The sequence below is a fragment of the Colletotrichum truncatum genome (assembly GCF_014235925.2).
Source record: "Colletotrichum truncatum strain CMES1059 chromosome Unknown Contig_0004, whole genome shotgun sequence".
Taxonomy (NCBI): Eukaryota; Fungi; Ascomycota; class Sordariomycetes; order Glomerellales; family Glomerellaceae; genus Colletotrichum; species Colletotrichum truncatum.
The window spans coordinates 2,254,017-2,277,469 of NW_027222401.1; the positions used below are offsets into that span (position 1 = coordinate 2,254,017).

General features: G+C 52.4%; 5 protein-coding genes across 5 annotated transcripts; 4 read left to right on the plus strand and 1 right to left on the minus strand.

The window, feature by feature from the left end:
- Positions 1-3,366: 3,366 nt before the first annotated feature.
- On the plus strand, positions 3,367-4,973 carry CTRU02_207394 (septin; the record flags this gene model as incomplete). The annotated part of the gene is made up of 2 exons (XM_036719219.1): positions 3,367-3,842; positions 3,911-4,973. The coding sequence occupies 2 exons, from the start codon at positions 3,367-3,369 to the stop codon at positions 4,971-4,973; spliced, it is 1,539 nt and encodes a 512-aa protein (XP_036588926.1).
- A 1,029-nt stretch (positions 4,974-6,002) lies between these two features.
- CTRU02_207395 (myb DNA-binding domain-containing protein) lies at positions 6,003-10,230 on the minus strand (the record flags this gene model as incomplete). Its single annotated transcript, XM_070204885.1, has 8 exons — positions 6,003-6,174; positions 6,273-7,199; positions 7,250-8,198; positions 8,251-8,295; positions 8,349-8,423; positions 8,506-8,806; positions 9,864-10,110; positions 10,169-10,230. 8 exons carry the CDS (start codon positions 10,228-10,230, stop codon positions 6,003-6,005), a joined length of 2,778 nt encoding a protein of 925 aa, XP_070061418.1.
- A 1,300-nt stretch (positions 10,231-11,530) lies between these two features.
- On the plus strand, positions 11,531-13,222 carry CTRU02_207396 (myb dna-binding domain containing protein; the record flags this gene model as incomplete). Its single annotated transcript, XM_036719217.1, has 1 exon — positions 11,531-13,222. One exon carries the CDS (start codon positions 11,531-11,533, stop codon positions 13,220-13,222), a length of 1,692 nt encoding a protein of 563 aa, XP_036588924.1.
- Positions 13,223-14,134: 912 nt separating this feature from the next.
- CTRU02_207397 (40S ribosomal protein eS4) lies at positions 14,135-15,361 on the plus strand (the record flags this gene model as incomplete). Its single annotated transcript, XM_036719216.1, has 3 exons — positions 14,135-14,148; positions 14,327-14,749; positions 15,010-15,361. The coding sequence occupies 3 exons, from the start codon at positions 14,135-14,137 to the stop codon at positions 15,359-15,361; spliced, it is 789 nt and encodes a 262-aa protein (XP_036588923.1).
- A 5,285-nt stretch (positions 15,362-20,646) lies between these two features.
- On the plus strand, positions 20,647-22,618 carry CTRU02_207398 (glycolate oxidase; the record flags this gene model as incomplete). The annotated part of the gene is made up of 5 exons (XM_036719215.1): positions 20,647-20,994; positions 21,042-21,441; positions 21,494-21,712; positions 21,769-22,167; positions 22,227-22,618. 5 exons carry the CDS (start codon positions 20,647-20,649, stop codon positions 22,616-22,618), a joined length of 1,758 nt encoding a protein of 585 aa, XP_036588922.1.
- Positions 22,619-23,453: the final 835 nt, after the last annotated feature.

Sequence of the window (23,453 nt, forward strand, 5' to 3'; positions counted from 1 at the left end):
ATGCTTCAAACAGATGGGAAAAAAGAAAAGAAAAGAACAAAAAGTATCATGAATGCCACGCGTGACAGGCGCGCGGGAGCATGAGAATAGGAGAGATGGTCTCTCACAGAGTTGGCGGCAGATGATTGGATGAGGAGAAGGGACGGGAGATGCGGCTAGGCAACTGGATGCAATCTCAAGGGGTGGACGCTTACTGGGAACCCTTCTGAGTGGTAAGCGTAAGTACATGGTGTACCTGCCTTTAGGTGTGGAATGGGCAGAGAGTGAGGTGCTTGGGAAAGTGAGTTGTCTCATGGTTGCTTTCAGGAAGGACCCTTTTTTGTGAGCGTGCCTGCCTCGACTGCTGTTACACAACTGAACACGTCCGAACCCTACCAGGAAGGGGGAAGGTACCGCCAATTCGCTTCGCCGGATTTATAAGTATTTACTTATCCATTCATATTGATTTTAATATTCCAGTTAGAATACTTTGAAAGAGAACTTGGGCACTCTAAGATGACGTCGAGATGGAACGTTTGATTATTACGAAGGGGGAAAAAAAAATTAAGCTGTTCTTCGCATGGATGACGATGTTCCATGTGCTTGACTCCTACTCCATATCCTGCTTGTCCTTTTCCGTTCTTCCCTGCCCTGTCCCAGGCGGAAAGGCGATTCTTGTATCGAGGCTAGTGTTATTAGCGGATCTCTTGCATGAACGCGATTTACGGGCTACAGATATTGCCATCACCGTTGCCTTTCCTAGATTTGACATATTTTTTCTATAATACACCGCTATGTGGCCGGGAAGCATTCGGTGAAAATGTAGGCCTCTCTCATCTGCTGAGCCATAAACCTGTGCATCCCCTTAACCGTATGACATAACATTTTGGCCGACATATAGCAGCCGCTCTTTGGTTCATGCTCTTCCGGGGATGAGAGATAAGCAACCAGACTCCAGAGTTCAAACGGCAAAAAAAAAGAAAAAAAAAAGGACCCATCGCCGCGTGGTGGCCGAGACCTCTGTAGTTCTTGGGCTGCTTCGGGCGGCCCCAATGGCGTTATTAGTTGCGATTAGTGTCCTCCGGGGGTCCTGGGTTAGCGAGCTGTTAGAGTCGGCGCTGCGTTACAGGCCATGCGGAGTGAGAGGAGCTTGAAGGAAAGCAAGGAGGTGACGAAGAGGGTACCTGGACCCCAACCCAGTTTAGCGTGGCCCCGTCTGTACCTGCGTCGGGGGAATTTCTGGCTGCAGGGTACACACTACTAACTCTCAGCCAATGAGATGATCGGACTGGTTACTGCTTCAGTGCGCACCCTTAACCCTTCCTTACTGTTAATCGGTGCAGCCCCTCTCCATTCTCAAATTGGACGGGGACATTGGATCCAGCATGGGGGTGCCGGGGTCATGCTCTCTCTCACTCTCACTCACTCACTCTGTGGCTCTCTGCGTCTCTCTGCGTCTCCTCTTTCTCCTCCTCTCTCTCTTTCTCTCTAATCCTGTCTGCTGTGTCGCATCTTGTGTCGTTTGGTGCCATCTCTGCCTTGATTCGTTTCGCTAACCCCCTGCTTTGCCTTGCCGCGCCATGCCTCCTCCACACTGACCGGTGTACTGCTGTCTTCCCAACTGCCCTTGTTCTGTGTCCTTCTGACTCCTTTTCCTCTTGAAGCCCTTCAAATGACCAAATGCACAACCGCACACACAACCCTGAGAGTATCATCTACTGCTAAGTTTGTAAAAAAAAAAAAAAAAAAAGGCCGCTGCTGCACCCCTTTGCCTGGCGCAGAGCAACGCTCTCGTCTCATTGGCCTGCACCGCATTTCGCAGCGCATGCACTGACCTCATCCTGTTCCGTCCCCATCCATTTACCTACTCCTCCACTCCCATAATTTACATTCGTCGCAGTCTCCTCTACAGCTGTTTGCGCATTTGCATTGGCTATCCGTCTTCGTTCAGATCAACCCACTCCCAAGCTCTTTGCACTACAGCAACTACTCTCGCTCTTCTTAATTTACATATCCCCCCCTGCTTCTTCCCTTTACTTTTTTAGCCTCCTGCTAGCTGCCTGACTGTGGCCCTGCCGATCCGCTTCAGCTGCCTCTCGTCTCGTCCCGCCGGGACCATTTTCCCAGCTCTTAATTACGCCTCATCCCCCTCCTCTCGCTCCCCGACATCTAGATTAGAAACCCCTTTGGCACACCCTCGCCATCCTTCCTGTCTGTATCTTGTCTTTTGACTTGAGCGCGGGACACGGACTCCGATTCTCTCCACGCGGCCGCGCCTCTTCGTCCGATCTCTACCATCGCGGCGCGACTGGAAACTCTCGTTCCGCTCGACCATCCGTCCGACGTTTGGCTCGTGGTCTTTGCTGCCCACACACCACTTCGTTCAACCAACCCGCACGTCGCTGGAGCCAGTGCTTGCTTCTTCCACTGCCGCCATCCCACGAGAATAGCAACAATCCCGCCTACGCCTCCAAATCCCATCTTAGCTTCAGCCATTCGGCTCGTCACTCCTGTTGTTTGGTAAGTACATACATATAAGCTTGGGCAGTTCCGCCTGTCGCATCACCATTGCCCGCCTCCTGCCCCTATTCGCTGCTCGTTCGCCCCTCCTCGCGACCCCTCTGCAGGTGGCAGATCTCTCCTGCTTCGACGACTGCCGCGAATCCCCAGCCAACCAAGGAAGGCCAGGGTCGCTGGGGAACGCCCACGTCCCCAGAATTCCTCTTCGGAGCCGGCCCGGGACATTGGCTCTTGCTTTTGTCTCTGGTCTGACCTGGCCATTTGGCATTGGCTTTGTCTTGCTTCCAAAACCCCCCGTTGGCTGCCATTTCCCTGTCGCCGTTTCGCAGGCGCTGCCCAGCCAGGAAATCGCTCGACTCGACTCGCTCGTTGCTCCCGTCGCGCGCCCAAGTCTGCAGTTTGGTTGACGAAGCCCTTTCGGCTGTCTGCGATTGCGTCCCACCTAGCTTGCCTTTGGTAGCTGACTTGATTTCCTCCAGGCACTCTTTTTTTCCGCACATCGTCTCATTCTCTGCGATCAACTTCCCCCCCTTTTCACTCTTTTTCTAGGGGCTTTCGATTTCCCCTTTCGCCCAACAACTGGCAACGAAACCCGATCCAGAATACAGGCGCCATTGAAATCGACCCGGTGAATCACGCCCGTCGCCATTGTTAGCTTTTGAACCACGCGGCTCGAGTTTCGTCTTTACGAGACGTCTATTTGTATAAGCGGCCATTATTTACCGCTTCTACGCTGTGCGAAAGCTTACAAGCAATCGAGCGCGATAAAAAGTGCAGCTGTTTGTGTGGTCGCATGTGCCAGCTTCTCACTCTGTTTGCGGCTTTCGACCCTGAAACATTATTTTATGCTGAGCACCCCATATACAAATGAGCCAGCCCCGTCGCTCTAGTTTCGGTATGCTTCTCAGACGTTCCAAGTCCGGCGACCTGGGGAAGGGCGGTAAGAAGGCCCAAGCCCTCAGGGAGCAGCAAGAACGCGAACTCGAGCGTCAGCGTCAAGCTGCCATCTCCAAAAACCCGCCCAAGCTTCCCGAATTCTACAAAGCCAATGACCAGCTTTCCAACTCCATCCCTTCCGACCTCCGTGCTGACGAGGTCTCCGCCGTACCTGACCATACCATCGGTACTGCCTACTCTACCCGTCCCTCTATGGATCAAGGCTTTAGTGCTGGGGGTTACATTCCTCCCGTCCCCCCTGTGCCCGCGAATATCCCCGCCTGGGACCCTTATGCTCGTACCGAGAGCATGACGCACCGTGGCCGGTACAGCTACGCTAGCAGCGCCGTTAGCACTGTCAACAGCCCTAGAAGGGTTCGGAGAAGAAAGGATCCCACCCCATTTAAGTAAGCCTCCATCCGAGACAACCCTCCCTGGATCTGCGAGACGCACATGTCTAACTTTGGCTTTTCAGCATTCTCGTCATTGGCACCCGTGGCTCTGGCAAGACATCATTCCTCGAGTTCCTCAAGACAGCCCTGGCTTTGCCAGCCAAGAAAAGAGCCCGCAAGGCCGAGCCCGAGGATGACGCGAACCCCAGGGCTCCTCCTTCGGGCAACTTCATCCCTCACTACCTGGAGAGCGAGATCGATGGCGAGCGAGTCGGCCTTACAATTTGGGATTCGGAAGGTCTGGAGAAGAATGTCGTTGATCTTCAGCTTAGGGAGATGTCGGCCTTCCTGGAGAGCAAATTCGAAGAAACCTTTACCGAGGAAATGAAGGTCATCCGATCGCCTGGTGTACAAGATACCCACATTCACGCCGTTTTCATGGTCCTCGACCCGGCTCGCCTCGACCGCAACCTGGCATCTGGCAAGGGCGTGTCGAATGGCCACAACGGCAAGTATGCACCGCCGGCGCGCATTTCGGGGGGCTTGGACGAGGACCTGGACCTCCAGGTGCTTCGAACTCTCCAGGGCAAAACCACCGTTATTCCTGTCATCTCCAAGGCCGATACCATTACGACCAAGCACATGAATGTTCTCAAGAAGACGGTTTGGGATACCATCAAGAAGGCAGGGATGGACCCGCTTGAGCCTCTTGGCCTTGACGAGGACGACACGAGCAGAATTGACGAAGAAGAGGAAGTAGAATCCGATGGCGAACATAGCGCTCAAGGTGACAACGATTTACCCATCCAGGGTGGTGATGGCGTGCCGTCGTCGCCTTCATCAAAACGACACTCTTCGTCATCCATCCGCCAGCACAAGGTAAAGCAAGAGGCGAAGGAGGAGGAGATTCCCTTCCTTCCACTCTCTGTCATCAGCCCTGATCTGTACGAACCTGAAGTCATGGGACGTCAGTTCCCCTGGGGCTTTGCGGACCCCTATAACGAAGACCACTGCGACTTCACCAGGCTCAAGGATGCCGTGTTCAGCGAATGGAGAGCTGAGCTCCGCGAAGCCAGCAGGGAGCAGTGGTACGAGGGCTGGCGCACATCGCGACTCAAGAACAGCCCGAGTGTCCGCAGGCGATAGACTTCTTCATTACCGAAAGATGTAACTTACCCGCGACGGCACTTCGACTTCCGATACCCTTTCTTTCATCAGCATCCCGGCTCCCCGTAGCCGGGACTACATATTTTCTACACTTTTGTCGTTGAAATTTGAGAGCACCGCGCAGCATACCCCCTTTGTCCTGTCTTTCCTCTGTCACATACTCTTACGAACTTCTCTGGTCGGATGGCCCTCAAAATTTGGCGAGACGACGGCACATTCAGCCCGGACTCGCATGACGAAACCCCTTCGATATCCCCCGACTCTTTCATCTTTGTCCTTCGGTTCAGCCAAGTCAACGTACAATTGTGCCTTTTGACAGTCTTTTGGCCTTGTTGGCTGCGAATGGTCGTCTCTCTGGGATTTTATCGCTACATCACATAGACGAATGAAATCCGGTTTTACTGTACTTTTGGCACCGAAAATACCTTACGCCGCTATCTAAAATATGCGGCAGTTATGTCTAGTTCCTACCCAACTTCTTTTTGACTTCACTTCTTTTTCATGACTTTCAAAATTTATGGGGAAAAAGGGGGAGTGGGCTGAGTTAGGTAGTGGTTGTAATCAGTCAGGAGTGTTTTTTTTTGTGGTGGAGAGAGATGGAGCAAACGTCTGCGACAACTGGGCCGGCAATATACAGATAGGAAGAAACCGATCGCGGCAATTACCCTGGAGAAGCCGGTCGGTATTTGTAGGACAGTTTTGATAAGGACCGGATTTCTTTTCACATTTGATCGGGCTTCATTGTGTTTGTATGCATGTTTGTGTGTGTGTGTGTGTGTGTGTGTGTGTGTGAAATGATATCCTTGGCATATGTGAGATAATCTACTTTCGCGATCCCCAAGTTGTCATATCCGTGAACGCCCCAATGCTGAAGTACCTAAACCAAATTTCCTCACAGTGTAGACTGCCAAAATTATATCGTCTTGGCCTAATGCTGAAGCCGTTTCCAGTTCGTCGGCTTATATCGTACCATCCCACCCCGCCCCATCTCCAACCTCCCCCCCTCCGCTACGGGTAGCTCTCTCCATCCTCGGGTATGTACCTGGTGTTAATAGGCACACCCTCAATGTCGACGTCCTCTTCCCTCCGATCAGGGTTCTTGCCGCGGGCGATGAGGGCGCTGCGTTCCTTCTTACCGAGCGCGATATTGTTAAAGCCTGGGTACAAACAGAGATCCGCTCTATACGGCCGGCGTCAGCAATGCTTGGTACAAACGGGGGGATGTGTAGAACAAATCAAACAGATTCCAAAGAAGGGGGGGGGGGAGCGGGTACTCACTTCAACAGATCGACCTTTACGTTGCGCGCCTTGTCGCGGATAGCCTGCTGATCGCGCGGCACGTCGAATACGCAGTCTTCCTTATCCTCCGGGCCGGGTTCGCCGATGCGGTTGTTCGGGTCTTGACGCTTGGCGATCTTGGACCAGCTGCAGTCGTGGGCATCGATGAGACGTATAAGGCGGCGCGTGTCGGCGTCAGACCAAGGCGTGCGTTGCTGCGTGCCGGGGGGCCGGGACGGGGGCAGACGGTTCTGTTCGCGGATCTGGGAGAAGGAGAAATCACCGCTTATCAGGGAGGAAGAGGGTGAGGGCGATGGAGATGTGCCGTTTTCTTCTCTCCTTGAGGAGGAGGAGGACGGCGGGGGCGCTCTGGAAGAGGAAGCGGGTGGGGGCGAGGGGCGGGAGGGCAGACGCTGGCGTTTTTGAGGCCGTTGTGAGGGTGGTGGCATGTTTTGCCTGTCGCGGTCGAGCTGTTCTCTGCGTTGGGGGTCTGGCTCACGTGCGTCGAGCTCAAAGTCGTCAGATACCTGGGACTGGGAGTCGTGGACGCGTTTGACGCCGTTTACCGGTGTGAAGCCCGAGCGTTGCTGAGGGCGCGGGGCGGAAGATTGCGGCGCGGTGGCTGATGATTGCGGCGGGCGTGATTTGTTGCGGATGATCTTGAGAATGTCGTTGTCGTCGACATCGTCATCGTCGTCGTCTTGGTCTCCAGGATCGTAAACATTATCGTCCGCAGCGACAACGGCGGTGGAAGTAGCAGGCGTCGGTGACGCTTGAAGAGCAGCCTCGCCATCTTCTTCTCTAACGATAGTTGTACGCTGTGGTGTTGGAGTGAGCGAGGGTGAATGTGTCAGCCGAGAGGGCCGCTGTTGTCGGCTGAGCATTGCAAGGTGGTGGACTGTTGACCGTGACATGAGATTGTCGTGCCTGTGGCGCGTTAGTGTCGATGTCGCTGAAACAGGAAAGGGAAAGCATACACGTCTTTACGAACAAATTCCCGTCGCGCAGACGATGCAAGGGATTCGGCAGGCGACGAAGCCCTTGAGGGCTCTGCCGACACTTCCATGAAGAACTCATGTGCACCTCTGATTATACCGCGGGTCCACTGCGACAGCTTTATGGAAAGCCCGCCCCCGTCGTTGGCTACAAACGGATATTCTTCGTCCAGAGCCGTAGCCGCCTCAACGGAGGTCTTGTTCTCAATGAGCCGCAGAATATCCTTCGCCCGCTGCGCGACAAGGGAAGATTCTACACCGCCGCAGACAGCCTCATAGGGCCCATGGCGGAGCGCCTCCTTCGGGTCCACGAAGTCTTCTACAGCGCAGAACAAAGGGGCCGCATGGTTAACTGGCAACATGTCGTCGTTATTAGGCAGATCTCTCAGCTCCATAGCAAGTCTTTGCGTGCGGATGTCAAGGCCTAGCTCGATCAGCTCGTTGGTGATGACTTCAAATGCATTCTCAGGTAAATTGAGAAGGAACGGTGCAGGGAAGTCCTGGTCCAGGCGCTGCAGGATTCGTTTGCAGAGGGCGAGCGGGTCGCCGCTGCGCTGGGCAATCTTTAAGAGTTCATTTTGCAGAGCCGTTGCGTTGGCCGCAGCGATGATGACTCTTCCTTTTGAATGAAACTGCTCATCGAGGGCCCCCAAGACTTTCGGCAGATCTATGAGCAGCTCCTGGTCCTCGTCGGTGAAGAGTGTCTGGATGTTAAACCAGTTGCGGCGATGGATTGTAAGTAGAGACTTCCAGGCACGAGATTCTGTTTTCGGGTTGAAGAGGAGGTTCGCAAGGGACTCCGTTGTGCTCCACAGGGAGTCGAGTGCCGCCTCCCTAATTTCTACCGCATCGTCGAGATCGGTGCCTTGCCTTCTGTCTTCTTCCGGTTTGTCGTCCACTATCTCCTCCAATAGAGGTTCCTGTGTTTGACCTGCGATTCCCGATCAGCTTTCTTGTACGCCTTACAAACGCGTGTAACGTACTTTCTTGACCTCTGGGTGCTGATGAGTCGGCTGGCCTGGGGATGCCTGAGAGAACATGAGCATGATGTCGTCAGGGTAAGTTTCAAGGGAGAACTCACTCGAAAAGCGGGTATACTGCGCAAGGTGAGGGTTGCCGTATCTCTGAGTGCCTGTCACGCTCTGTGATCCAATGTCTGTCACATCGTCAGCGCTGCCCGAGTTTATGCCTCAAGTTCTGCCTCATTGTGAGATGCAAAAAGAGCGCGAGTGACCCACCGCTTTCGCTTTGAGGCGGCGGACTGATGCTCCTAACCGTCACCCCTCTTGGTGCGCCAAAACGAGCAACGGGTTCCCCCCTGGCCACAATTTCTTCTTCCAGCTCCTCGTCATCAACCTCATCCTCGCTATCGTTGGGGTTGCTTGAAGAGACGGCGACTTGCTTCTCTTTTGCTTTTGTGGACCTCGCTGTTGGCAGGGCGCGTTCCGTGTGGTTATCGGCGCCAGCACGACGACGCGTCAAGCGTGCTGCCCGAGCTGTGTCGTCCAGCTGGTCCGCTGCACCACGATTCGCCCTCGTCTGTACCATTTTCAACAAATTTAGCCGTTAAGGGTATCGTGACGAGAACGCGCTACTCAAAGGGGTGGGGTTGATGAGAAGTGTAAACAAACTCTCTCTCATTCGCTTAACCCTAACCCTAGCGAGTAAGGCGCCTTCCCACTTTAAAGGGATGGGAAGTCAAACCCATACATGCCTGAGGTATCCACCACACAGATCGCGCTTAAGGTTGGAGCGTCGACTGTCAACCTTTGAACCTGCCTGAAATTAGGTGCAATATCATTGGGCGTGCTATCCGGTGTAATACTTTATTTCTTGGGTGCAATGCACTTCAAAGATTAGATGGGCCTGAGTTCCCATACTCAATTGACGACTTAATCGATAAGTCTGGATGCTTCTTTCAGGGTCTTACAGGGTCTGGTAGTGCTTCACGGACCACAGATTGGCCACCACCACACATTTCATTGATTGATTGACCGTAGTGTATTCCGTTCCTCCTTGGTGGAGCCCACTTATTCTGGGTAGTTGCATATAGTACAGTCACATGAGAAGACAGGACGCTGTGAGACTAATTGGCGGAAGAAACCGCTACATATCGTGTTGCAAATGTTACAGTGCTTGTTACCCTTCAAATTTCCTGGCCGTCGGTGGTGACCTCCGGATCCCGAGTAAAGGGTATCACGAGGAGGTATCAGGATCAGACAACGAGGCGCAGGATCAGCCAGATCGACGAGCCATGTCATCTCTGTGATGAATCATTGGCTGGTCATTCCAGCCCACAGCGGAGGTTGAAACCTCCTCTTATCCTCTTACAAAGATAACGAGAATCATCAAATCCTCAAGCAGTTCCAGAAACCTACTGAAGTTTCTTTGTTGACGTCCTATGTGCATCTGGCCCGAAAGCCCCCAAAAGGTAGGCTGATCGGGTCAGGCAGAGGAATGCCTTCAATCGTGAGCACATGGTCTTTAATAGCGCCGGCTGGACTTCACTCACCGTTACTCCCACATTTCCCCAAGTCATAGAATTCCAGCTTCCTAGGTCGAGAAAGCGATCGAGGCCTAGGACATGATAACATACGTATATGTGACCGAGGTCGGCAATCCATAAAGCAACTAGATAGTTTCGTACCACCTTGACCTCGCTGGTAGAGCCAAGTACGGCTAGCCCAACCATGGCCATGAGGAGGTATATGTTGCCTAATTGGAGAGCAACAAGGCGATCATTATCGGACGGCGGAGCTGGTAGACTAGTCACTGTGGCCGGGGAAATCTGCTCGGATATGAACCAATCTGGGTTGATAACAGCCCCAAGGAAGCCGGCGGCACTTGAGACATCCATATCAGCTGGTGGCACCCCAAACCGCCGAGAGGACTGGTACGCACAGCGAAATAGGCTCAAAGACGGTAAAAACCAATCGTGGAAAGGTTGGAAGTGCGGAGGCCATGGTGACGGCGGCGGCTTGAATGGAACTTTGGTGAGGCTGTTGGAACCTTGGCAAGACTCTTGGATGTGTTCCAATATCAACAAGATACAAACTTCTATTTTGGTTGAGCCTGCAGAACAGGATCAAAAGCCCCCTTACTGCGTAAAGTAAGAGCAGGAAAGTAAGGGCAGGGGAGCCGGATTGGAGGGCGTGGACGGAGGTTAGCGATTGGATAAGTATACTGTCAGCTTATCCATTTAACTGAGGGGTTGCTGTGAATGTTGGGCTGGAGGAATGATGGCGTTGGATGGGCAATGTGTGCGGACGTCAGAGGGAGAAGTGGAGTTGGAGACGGAAACAACGGGTACGAGTGTTATGTCAATGCCGTCGGGTACCTCCCGTCGTCTCCTCAAAGGACCCTAAAGTTTGTTGTGTGAGGTACCAAACCTTGCCCTGAGGTGGGTTGAGATTGGGTACCCTGAATCGGGCCAGGGAAGGAAGATCCAGTAAAAACCCAGACATGATGCGTGTACGGTAAGCCATTCAGTCACTGAACGCCACCACCAACCAGCCAAAAAGTCCCTTGCCTTGAACTTGGAAACCTGCCTCCTGTTCACCCCTGACGCTACTTTACCCTACATGTATGTTAATTAGGAAGTTTAATGCGGCCAAAAGTTGTGTTTAAAAAGGCCTCTCTTTCCATTGACGCCTCACTCAATGCAGAGGGTTCTCAAGCAAAGGTGCGATGGTCCGCACCCAAAAGTAGAGCCCGATATCTTATCTGCGGTATCTGTTTCGTGGAGTGTGAGGCCAGCCGCCTAAGCCAGTAGTGGTATGCAGGGCAGACCGGTGCCTGTGGCTAACCAATGGTAGGCGCTTTGTATTAAAGTTACTTGGCACACTCAACGCTCCCACGCGCGGTATCAGCGGATACCGCCAAGTCAACTACGCTAGTGTGCTTCGCCGTCGTTCTAGTGGAGAATCTTCACGTGGAAACTTCACCGCGGACGAATCCACGTCTTCTAGGAGCTGCCCTGCTGCAGCAAAGTGAGTCTTCCCAGACCTGGGCCTGGAATGCCTGCCGCAGGCCATTTTTCAGTACTCCGTGCCGTTCGGCTTGTCCAGTCAAGCGTGCAAATGCACTCTAGGTTTGCTCTCGCGACCATCTTCGCCATTCTCTCCCGTACTTCACCATCGCCATCTCTCCCAGTGCTTTTACCTCCTGTTTCCTCTCTTTCTTTCGCGCTCTCCTTCTCTTCGTCTGTGTTATTTCCTACCTCAATTTCCAACCAAATGCCCACTCCGACTCCTTGCGCCCACGATGGCCTTCATCGAGCCACGCCTCATCCACTTGCTGAACGATTCGACCACGCCACAGCTCGCTCGCGCTGATCTGCCACCGCTACGCCTGGCATATTCTCGCCCCTCCGAGCGACCCTTACCCCTCGAGCCCGACACGAGCCATCGCGAAGACAAGAACAAGGCCCCTCTTGCCACCAGCCATGGAGCCCCGCTCGCTACTTCGAGAGGGGTTGACGAAAGCTTCGCCGCAAGAGAACTGAGAAAGGAAGACGATGGCATCGCCGATAGAGGGCCAGTCAGCAATACCGCATACATGCAATTAAGACTGCTCGTGGCCGAGGAGCGAGACGCGACGGACTCCTCCTTTTCCCTCAGCAAGATCCTTGACGAGGTACCTGACAGCAAAGAAGATACGACCAACAAGAAGAGACATAGAACCATTACAACCAAGGATGACTTTGTGCAACTACCGCAGCCGGTAAAGAAGCAGAAGCCAATCCAACCTCAAGTTATGCCGGCTATGCCGCCTATCATCAATGGCCTTCATGAGCCTCCGCCCGACGCCGCCCTGTTCCCCCCGATTGCCTCTAACGATTTCAACGAACCCGAGAATAACCAGCTCAAGCCGCTGCGAGAATACCCTCCTGTTGCCGAAGAAAAGGAGGCCGAGAAGCCTGTAGAGACCGAGCCGCCACCAAGCAAGAATTCAAGGGCGGGCGGTGGCAAGACCAGGAAGAAAGCTATGAAGCCGAGACGGAAATGGTCGGAGGCAGAAACGAATCACTTGCTTCTCGGTGTCAATCGACATGGCGTAGGCAAGTGGACTGACATCCTGGCGGACCCTGATTTCAACTTCAACGACCGCACAGCGGGCGACTTGAAGGATCGATTTCGAACCTGCTGCCCGAACGAGCTCCGACGGAAAAGCAGTGACACCAAGCTCGCCTCAATTTCCGCTCCACCGACAACACCAACTGAGCCCAAGGCGAAAGTTAGGACTGGCCTCCATTCCGAAAATATTCTCATCGCCCAAGAAGAACCTGCATTTGCTGAGCAGTTACAAGTGGCACAGAATGACACGGACGGTTTCCCCAAGACCAAAAAAAGCCGGGCCCACCGGAAGAAACTGGAGGACTTGGCCGAGCTGGGTATCCATGGTCCTTTCAAGAAATCTCACAGACGAGAACGACGACCATTCACCGACCAAGATGATAAGCAAATACTCGAAGGTCTGGATAAATATGGACCTGCGTGGACGAAGATTCAAAGAGACCCACGCTTTAGCTTGTCGGGGCGGCAGCCTACCGACCTTAGGGACAGAGTTCGAAACAAGTACCCGAGTGTGTATCAAAAGATTGAAAAGGGGCTTTTCCAGATCAAGGACGGTAGAGGCGGCGACACTCTTGAACCGAGTGTCAGTATGAGCATCACCAACACTCTGCAGCCTAACAGACCACCTCCTATTGAGGCGGCGCTGAACAAAACCAATTCCAAAGAGGACTTGCCCAGATGGCCCCTTTCTATGCTTGACAACGGAGAGTCGCCAGCTGTTCAGCAGGCTTTCGACTTTGGCGAGACAACAACAGCCGCCTTCATGGGTAGCGCAGGCGAGATGGACATCTCTCGTCTTCTGCTTGATGATTCGCAGGTCGCTAGCTTGCCTGTGCGGCAATATGCGCCTGATATGGTACCCGAACCTATGTCGCCTTGAATTGTTTTAGGGGCTGGGTGTGGTCTGGAGAGTTTCAAATGAAACTTGGCAGTCCTGTAGCTTTAAAGGCTTCTTCGATAACTGGACATAACACTATTTGACGAGGCACTTATACCTCTTGTATCCACCAGAGTTGAGGACCCGAGGCTCCGAGTCTCTTTGATTTAGATAGCAAAAGTGTTGCTTATTATTTGCGTGCGTGGAGTACATTGGGGGACGAGGCGCTTCGCTGCCTCTACAGTCATTTCTGAAGGGATACTTATACCAAACTGAACTTTCCGCGATAGCGATATGGAGATATGGCGCATGATCAGATACCTCACGGTCAAGGATGGGAAAAGGGAATGGAAAATGATAGAAGGACTACAGTCGTTTCTGCAAAAGAACGAAGAAGCCAAAGGAGCTTATGGCTTCAGGTTTCCAGCTGGCTGTCGGTATAGAGTGTCGAGAACACTGCATGTTGAGCTAGAAAGCATCGGTCGCTAGATAGTTGTATCAGAATGCAGCGGTAGGAGCTCATATCATCTTATTGAATTATACTGTCAAATCTGTTCTAACAGGTTCCTTTCGGGCTATTCACGACAATTTGAGAAAGCAAAGATGTCATTGGTGGGGCCCCTTCCGTTCCGTACCGTCAGTGAACCACCGGGAGCCCCACTCGGCCGGTGAAAGAGAAAGACTGAGAGTCTGGGAGACACACGGACCACCTCGCTTAGCATCGAACTACTCGCAACGGATTATCTAAGCCCCGCCCTACATCCCACGGCGTAGGGTTCGAAAAACCTAGCCTCACAGAAAATTTGGATTGACGACCCTGTACTCCACGGCCCGGAAGTGTTTTTGAGTATCTTCCACTTTGACCTCACACCCACCGACCAGATACCCCCATAGACTAACCGGCAGTCAGACAAGATGGGCAAGGGACTGTAAGTTAATCGCATCTATTATTCTTTGTGAAGTTGAATCGAATTGATTGCTTCGAACGTGGCTTCCCTTGCGGAAGGACACCGACGAAGCATCTATTCGTAAAATATTCAGTCGGCGAACAAAAGAAAAATAGCATCACCAACTTCGACGTACGATGTTCTGACAATGTCCTTACAGCAAGAAGCACCAGAAGCGCCTTAGCGCGCCCTCCCACTGGCTTCTCGACAAGCTGTCGGGAACCTACGCTCCCCGCCCCTCGGCCGGTCCTCACAAGCTCCGCGACTGCCTGCCCCTTATCGTCTTCCTGCGCAACCGTCTCAAGTATGCGCTCAACTACCGCGAGACCCGGGCCATCACCATGCAGCGCCTGATCAAGGTCGACGGCAAGGTCCGCACCGACATCACCTACCCCGCCGGCTTCATGGACGTCATCACCATCGAGAAGACTGGCGAGAACTTCCGTCTGATCTACGACACCAAGGGCCGCTTCACCGTCCACCGTATTCAGGCTGAGGAGGCTGAGTACAAGCTCGGCAAGGTCAAGCGCGTCCAGCTCGGCCGCGGTGGAATCCCATTCTTGGTCACGCACGATGCGAGAACGTGAGTTTACACCACATTCTGTCAGACATCATTCAGCCGTTGGATCAAGCTTTGGTCGATTCGTCATCACCCAAAAAACCTCTTGTTGCTTTCCCCGTTTGTCGAAAGGCAGCTTCACTCGCTCCGTCGAGGAAGTCAAGGGATCAACGTTAAAAGAAGGATATTGGCCCGATTACGAAGAAAAGATTGGAGCTTCACAAAATCCGACGGCTGTATGTATCTCAACTAGACTCCCCCATGCTAACTTGGTTTTCTCACAGCATCCGCTACCCTGACCCCTTGATCAAGGTCAACGACACTGTCAAGATTGACCTCAAGACTGGCAAGATCCAGGACTTCATCAAGTTCGACACTGGCTCCATTGCCATGGTCACTGGTGGTCGTAACATGGGTCGTGTTGGTGTCATCACTCACCGTGAGCGCCACGACGGAGGTTTCAACATCGTCCACATCAAGGACGCTATTGACAACAGCTTCGCCACCCGTGAGTCCAACGTTTTCGTCATCGGCTCTGAGAAGCCCTGGATCTCCCTGCCCAAGGGCAAGGGTGTCAAGCTCACCATCGCCGAGGAGCGTGACCGCCGCCGCGCCAACGCCCTCGCTGGCCACTAAGCTTCTCCATCTCAAGAGGGTTGTGAGTGAGTCTGCCGCGTGTCTGTGTTTTCGTCTAGCAACGATGACGCTTCGCGCACTTTCGTGATGTCTTCTCCGGACGAAACGGTTATTTGGGTCGGGCAAATGGGATTGAGCATGAAAAAAATTACGGAGTCTAGGGCTGATTTTAGAATTGTCGGCTTTGACTACCCGGCAGATAGCTGTACTGCGGCCAATACCAAGCCATTGAAGGTCACTCTTCCGCCCAAGTTTGAGTTCCCTATTACGCATTGATGTGAAGTTGCATGTGACTTTGGAGAATACTCCTGCCTTGTTTTGTCAGTGCTTCTAGCGTAGTGATGAGCAACTTTTGTCCAACGCCCAAGGCTTCATGCCAGTCTTCTCCCATCCTCAAGTTTGAAGGGATAGTATAAGTTCCTTGGCGGTATATCCTTTCGGGCAGACCTGCATAAGAGGACCCCTTCCTAGCCCGCCACCTCTTGGTGGAACAGTGGCTGCGTATTATGCACCGTGATGATCCTGCCCCTGACTGCGCTCCGTAACCCAGTCATGGAGAAGGGAAGTCGGGCATCTTTCAAACTCGAAAGCTTTCTTTTTTCGGGCCTCTTTGCAACCAAAGGATTTCTGTTCTATACTACTCCGTACTACGAAACAAAGCTCTGCAGTCATCTCGGCCTTAATATGTACCATTACGCCGCTGGGCAGCTACTTCTCGGTGACCAATTCGGGACACATTTCGTCTTGGACCTCATCGCCCAGACTATTACGGGCAACCAGTCCTGACCGGGCATACAAACTGCTTAACAACATAAAATAAAAATAAGAAAAAACTGCAAGCGGTCTCGTGCCTCGCTGCATGGCTGGTCTCACGCACGCTTACGCCGCAGTACGAAATGCAGGTTCTTTCCCCCTCCCCGCGATTTCATACACCGTCTGGGGATGACACAGTCTTACCATTACGTACGTTACAACGCTTGAAGTCGGTGAGTGTCCCTTTCCAGGTCACCAGAGGCTGAGTGTGACAAGCAACGCCTGAAGCACAGGGAAGAGGCGTTGTGAGGCTTCTGTTCCTGTGTGACGAACGACGCCATAAGTTGATTTCTAATGCTGCTGCGGTGGCAGATCGGGTGCCTGGGCTGGAGCAGCTTGCTTCATGGTACTGGTGGATTCTCTCTAAGATGGGGACTGCTGCATGGCAACAAAAAATGCTGTCAACTGCAACCTCAAGTGTTAAGCTGCAGATGACTCGATCAGAGATGTTTAGGCGTTGTCTAATATCGTTGCGAGCAATGTGGGCCCGCTGCACCTGACAGTAGGCTCCATTCATGTCTGTGAAGGCCTTTTCTCTCTCTCTCTCTTTTAGAAAACAAATTCGCAGTGATCGTATCACTTTTGTAAAATTCCCATAAATTCAAGGGCTGCTGATATTACTCGTATTTCGACGAAACTGAAGGAAATTCATGTACCGATACTGGTGAGAAGCCAGCCATAATTCGCAGTGTGCAACAAAACTCCCAAAGACGCAGCGCCTAGACATTGCGGAGGTGGAACACCCCGCCTTAGTGGCGCCGAAACCCCGCTGTGTGTCACTGACTGCTGCCAAACTTCCCCAGAGGCCGCACCTATTGGGGGGGCGCGGGCCTCAACATTGCCGTACCACGAAACGACTAATTTTGACGATTGTCCTCCCGAGCGGAAAGCGCCTGACCCAAACTTGTCCTCCTTGCAGTTCGGAGAATTCGCAACAAGCATGTCAAACCCCAGTTGCGGGGAAGTTGGGTCAATACTACGGTACAGTCAAGTACCCTGAGCCACTACTCGGACAGCCGTCTCCTCCCCACAGATGTAATGGTAATGGTCTTCAGGGTCTGGAATTGCCACTGCGAGAATCTACTCTTCTCTTCCGACAGCCTGGTCATCGCCCAGGATTAACCTCTGACAACTAGGGATCTATAAGGTGAGCCGACCAATACTAATTAAATGACCCTGTCGATGCTTGCTTTTCCTTTCGTGCACTACGCCCGAGATTGAGGCACGAGGGCTGACAAAAGCCCAGGTTCTAGAATTTTATAGCCAGGACCGGTGCTTGGATTTAACAGGATGTTCCAGCTCAGAGGCGCATGAGGCTAGGTTCCCTTCGACTAGGTACGGTTCGTCTTTACCAATGGAAAATGTCATCAGGGTCTCCTTTTGGAAGTCAAGGCCAATCAGCTCTATTCTCACGTGGCCTGGATCCTTTGGTGCCGTTGGTGGGTTACAAGGTGTCGTAAGAACGCGGATACCACAAACCCGAACTACTGGCGGCCGACTTTCACCAAGGATTAATGGGACCGACGGGTCATAGATTTGACCGAGACAGCATTTTTGTCGCCCAAGTCGATGAAGTGAGACTGGGCTGGACTTCATCGTAGCCTGAAGCCTGGGCATGGTGCAAACGCAAGTTTGCCTCGCATGCTCACATCTCATCATGGAGATGCACCAACCTCGAACGAAAACTCTTCTGTTACGGGGGCCAAATAGAAGGCAAACTACCTGTATCGGATGTCCTGCCTAGGATATCCGAGTGCAATGCAAGGCCCCCGGGCACCCGACTAGCTGGCAGAGCGATCATCGAATCTCATCGATGGGTAGACAGGGGTTGCAGTGGATGAGGGTGCGCCTATTGACGCACCTGTTGACGCATCGAAAATCCTTTGGCCAGGTTGACGAAAGGCCTGAGAGGACGCGAGGTTTCTCAGCATCGCTAGCCGCTCTGCGGGAAAAAGCAAATGAGCTGCTCTCCGGTCCCGTCTATTGCCATGTTCAATGAGTCGTTGACGTTGACTGGTAAAGAAGTTGACCAACTGTTGGACGTGCCGCTCACCCGAGGGCTTTCGGCTTGGTGAGTCTGGGGTAGTAGTACACGGGTTCTACGACCTTGCAACCCGGAACAAGTCTGGGCTAGCCAGGTTTTATGAAGTAACGTGGAGAAATATCGAGTGTTCAATGTAATAAATTTGCTTACCACCTTCTCGCAGTGTTCTCCAGGAGTAGTCCAGAGCTTATGTCATCCTGTCTGACAACTGACTGGAAAGGTGCATTGATTGGGAAGCGATCAGGACATCAGAAATGGCTCTCCTTGCCTACTGACTGTATTTGTGAAGCATTGCGAGCTCCGTTTCACCTCGGCAAACTTCCGTGCCGTTCCAGAAGTCGGAAGCGGATTCCCGGCTGCATCGATGGGTAGTGGGTAGGATAGCCAGCTAGCACCGAGATACAGGTGCTTCTGGTGGCTGGCTATTCACTACGGTTAGATTAATGTGAGAGAAAGAGCCTCGCAAGCATGACCCCGTGCCTGCAGTCGTCTCGTGATCCACCCAATAAGTGCGACTTCGCAGGGAGCCTGCAATGGAACACACAGGCAGTCAGCTCCCATCCGGTGGGCTGCATTGTGCATAGCAGCAGCAAGGCCGGACAACAAACGGGGCCAGCGTCTTCGGCGTCCACCGTTGCCATCATTACCCCTCAGCCCCAGCCCCACTGCGGACTCTACACCGACAGAACCGATGCGCGGGGGTTCGTCTAAACTCGGTGCCCTTTTCTCCATGTTGCTCACTAAAGGTTGAGTTCTAGGTCATGGGAATAACTTTGAAAATTTTCCCAACCCTCGTCACCTTGCTAGCGGGTCGTGGGGGGACCATAACACATGGTCAAACGCTAAATTTGATGTTCAAGCCCTTTGCCCATCTCGCTGTCATACATTGCATTGTGAGATCCGACAGCCAGCCTTGTAATGCTGTCTCCAGACGACAGTCCAGGCTTAGCCCTCACTTGCGCAAAGGCGACTTATGCTCAATTACGTCGCTCTAGCGGCCAGTGTAGGGGTGGGATAATGTTGGTAATCCCCATACCCGGTCAACATCTTTGGAAGGTTGTTAATGGGCCCCCCATCCAACTATTCCAAGCCCTCCCTCCCCCCACGAAACGGGGGTCACACCTGCATCAAAACCAATTGTCAGTTTCTAGTAATGACGCGAAAGTCTCTAGTGTCCTCCTTTCTCGGAAGGTGGCCATGCCCTTTTTGCCATACAAACCTGTGCTTCTTTTCCGCGTCAACTCCGATACCCCTGTCTGATGTTCCCGATATGTTGTGCTGCGGCCGTCATTACTACTAGTACGGAGAGTATGTTGACGAGAGAAAGAAGCTACCAAGTAATACGAGACAGCCAAACATCCAAATCGAAGTCACTTGATGGTCCGCCGCCACTGTACCTACGGCCGGCCAAATGTTCCCATCGCCGAGATATTCAACCTCCTCTGGTTTCAGCATCGGCGAGTTCCCCGCTTCCGTTCGGTTGTGCCCCAGATTCAACCCCGATGTCGTCCGCTTTGTCGTGTCTGTGTCTCCAGCAACAGGACAGCTTCAATGCTCCACATTGGAGAGCTTAGCTGGTCTGGTCTTAGCTGGCAAGGTACACCCAGGTACCCATCGAAAGCCAGTCTAGCATCCCACCCCGCTGACGACTCAGGGCTGCCACCTTGGCTTGGTCGTTGGCCTGGGTTCTCGTCATTCTAGCCCTCCGCCTTTTGGCTTCTTTACTTTTTGGGTCAATATCGTTCTACTCCACTGTTTTGATTGGGCACTAAGTGGCTTTCTGTGCACCCACAGCCTCTGCCCTGGCTGCACCTCGTTCCAAATGTGGGATGTGGTACACCCATATACTTGCTGTATGGTCACGCTCTCGATTCCTTCCAAAAAAATTAGGAGGCAAAAGCATCGTTATTAAAGACCGAGGACCCCATGGTCATCCACTATATCCACTTGCCCATTACTTGACCGCTTAGCTTCTTTGATGGCCGATTGCGACATTGGCCGTGGACTGGGTCTTTTGGTGGTTTGTTTCTCTCGTTTTCTGATATAAACCTGTCGCTTCCCATACCTTCGGCGGACTCACGATCCCGGTGTCAACTTGTTACGAAGTCGATTTCAAGAGAGCACTTGCCAGCATCGGCCCAAAGACAATAACCAAAGTTAACTTTAAGTTTCTCGGATACGGTAGCTTACAACAGCTTGCGCAATCACGCCTGTCGAAGAAATTGAGCCATCATTTCTTCCACTTTAAACGTTCGACTTGCACTTCAGTTAAAGAGCGTGGACGCAAAATTCAACGCCGACGCAAGCCACTCTCGCCGACGTAACCCACACCGTGGTCAAGCCCTGTCGTTTCTGTCAGCGTCGACCAGGTTATTTCACTGGGCCAATAACAACCAGCCTTTCCAAAGTCCGGATCCCGTCCGTGTAGATGTCCTGCATGTCGGCAAAACACTCTGCCAGGCCCATCCTAAGCCATGGCTTGAGGCGCCAACTGGCTGGGTCCACCCCCCGGATCGGCCGCGGTTTCTCGATGACAAGCACCCGGCGGAGTACGCAGAGCGGCAATTCTGAGGGTACAAGTTCCGCATCACAGTCCGGTTGGAACGGAAAGTCGGTTTGGGGCGTTGCTTTGGCTGCCGGTACTATTGGTTGGGGTCTTGCTAGCTCAAGAAGGGACAATTCCTTAGGGTCTGGGTTTCTTCCATCTATCGGTAGCTCGCTGCCTCTTGGCAGCGTTGGTCCAGTCAAATATGCAAGCATGTCCGAAATGGAACAGGTGTGTGCAATAACGTGGATGAACTTACAGGCTCTGACAGTTTCCAGGCGCTGAAGGAAATTCGGCAAGAGTTGGACAGCGACGACATTATTTCAACAGATCCAGAGGACTTACATGCCCACGGCTACTCTGAATGGTCAACAGTCAACCCTGAAAACCTTCCTGTGGCTGTCGCATACCCTCGATCGACTGAACAGGTATCAACCATCGCTCGGGTGTGCTTCAAGTACAACATCCCCATCATCCCTTACTCGGGTGGTTCTAGTTTGGAAGGCAACTTTTCTGCCCCTTATGGAGGAATCAGTGTCGATTTCGCGTTCATGGATCAGATCATTTCTTTCAACAAGGAGGACATGGACATTGTCGTGCAACCTAGCATCGGGTGGCAGGACTTGAATGAGAAGCTGGCAAAGATGGAGAGCGGTCTTTTCTTTCCCATCGACCCGGGTAAGAATGGCGAAGTTCATATCTCCAACGTCCTTGCTGACCATTGTACTAGGCCCGAGTGCGAAGATTGGTGGAATGATTGGTACTAACTGTTCAGGAACCAACGCTGTCAGATACGGAACCATGAAAGATTGGGTTATCAACCTAACTGTTGTTCTCTCTGATGGTACTGTGGTCAAGACCCGCAGACGTCCACGCAAGTCCTCCGCTGGTTATAATCTCAACGGTTTATTCGTTGGATCTGAGGGAACCCTTGGTATCGTTACCGAAGGTAAATTTGCAACATGCCGTCTTGATTATCTCATTACTGTACTGACTCTGTCACAGCAACTCTCAAACTCACAGTGGTTCCTGAGGACTTCTCTGTTGCGGTCGTCACCTTCCCAAGCATTCGGGATGCGGCGGCTGCTGCAGCCGAGGTGATGCGAAACGGCATCCCCGTAGCTGCGATGGAAATTATGGATGAAGTCCAGATGAAGGTTGTTAACATTGGTGGTGCAACGGCCCCTCGGGTATGGGACGAACTCCCGACCCTTTTCTTCAAGTTCTCCGGTACCAAGGCTGGCGTCAAGGAGAACATTGGCCTTGTCCAGAAAATCACCAAGAACCACAAGGCCGGGAAGTTTGAGTTCGCCAAGGACGCGAGGGAGCAGAAGCTACTCTGGTCTGCTAGGAAAGAGTCGTTGTGGTCGATGTTGGCACTTCGGAAAGATGGAGAAGAAGTTTGTGAGTATCATCCTTCGAATTTCAACTTCGCCGGCAACTCTTTTACTGACGCTGGGTAGGGAGCACGGATGTTGCAGTGCCCTTCAGTCGACTAGCCGACCTTATTGAGGTGAGCAAGAAGGAGATGGACGACATGGGACTGTTTGCCAGTATTCTGGGCCACATTGGCGATGGCAACTTCCACGAAAGCATCATTTATAACCGAACGATCCCCGAAGAAAGGGAAAAGGTTGAGAAGTGTGTTAAAAACATGGTCAAGCGCGCAATCGAGATGGAGGGAACGTGCACTGGCGAGCATTCGATCGGCTGGGGCAAAAAGGAATCGCTTCTACTCGAGGTCGGCCCAGACACACTCGACGTTATGAAGTCGATCAAGAAGGCGCTCGATCCAAAATGGATCATGAACCCAGGAAAGATCATGGATATTCCCGAGGGATCGCGGACAAACTAAAGTGACCTGCTACGAGACGGTAGCGTCGTTGTTGTGTGTGACGGGAAGGGGTAAAAAAATCCGGGTTTGGCGTATTTACCGACTTGATAAAGGAGCATCGAGCAATCTAGTGTTGAATCTTCGATTAGTCGTAGTTGACCATTAGCTGCCAGAACAATAACTCATCGATATTAGCTGAGTATGTCAGTCCGTAGATGCTGAGTGCCCAAAACACGGCGATATTTGGTTTCTCCACTTCTTGTGAATTAAGACGACTGGCTACCTTTGGACACGGCAGTAATCCTGAAGTCAGCACGCGTGTTTGTGCGAAAATTCTGACAGTAGCGACGGGTAACCTTTAGCCTGCAGGTAGACTGGCGTATTGTTACGGTTGTGATTTGATAGGTTAAGGATTAGATGTGTGTACCCTAACCTTTCGGGAGTCTGCATATGACTACAAACCTTTCGTTTGTCTTTGCGGTGTTTTCATACTGTGAGCCGTATAGGTGAGATAGGGGATGGGCCAGTACCTGATTCTTAATTTGAATGAAGAGTCTGCAGGAAGTGGCACCACTTTTCTGTTTACAGTCCTTCATTCTCTGAGGCTCTAGATGAAAGGAACACTACCCGAGGTGTTGGCTCCTTCTACACTATCTTGTTTACTTGGCTTGCTCAAAACATTTGAATTTCTCTTCCGCCCTTCACTGTCTCCTCCAACAGATATTCTTACTCTGTAAGGGATGCTCTTCCCGCTTTCTATCCAGTCATTTCCCATGGATGGGCGACACTTGTCCATCGGGATACTATCAAACCTATCTTGCTTTTAGACAACAACTTCGTGCCCATTCTCACGCAT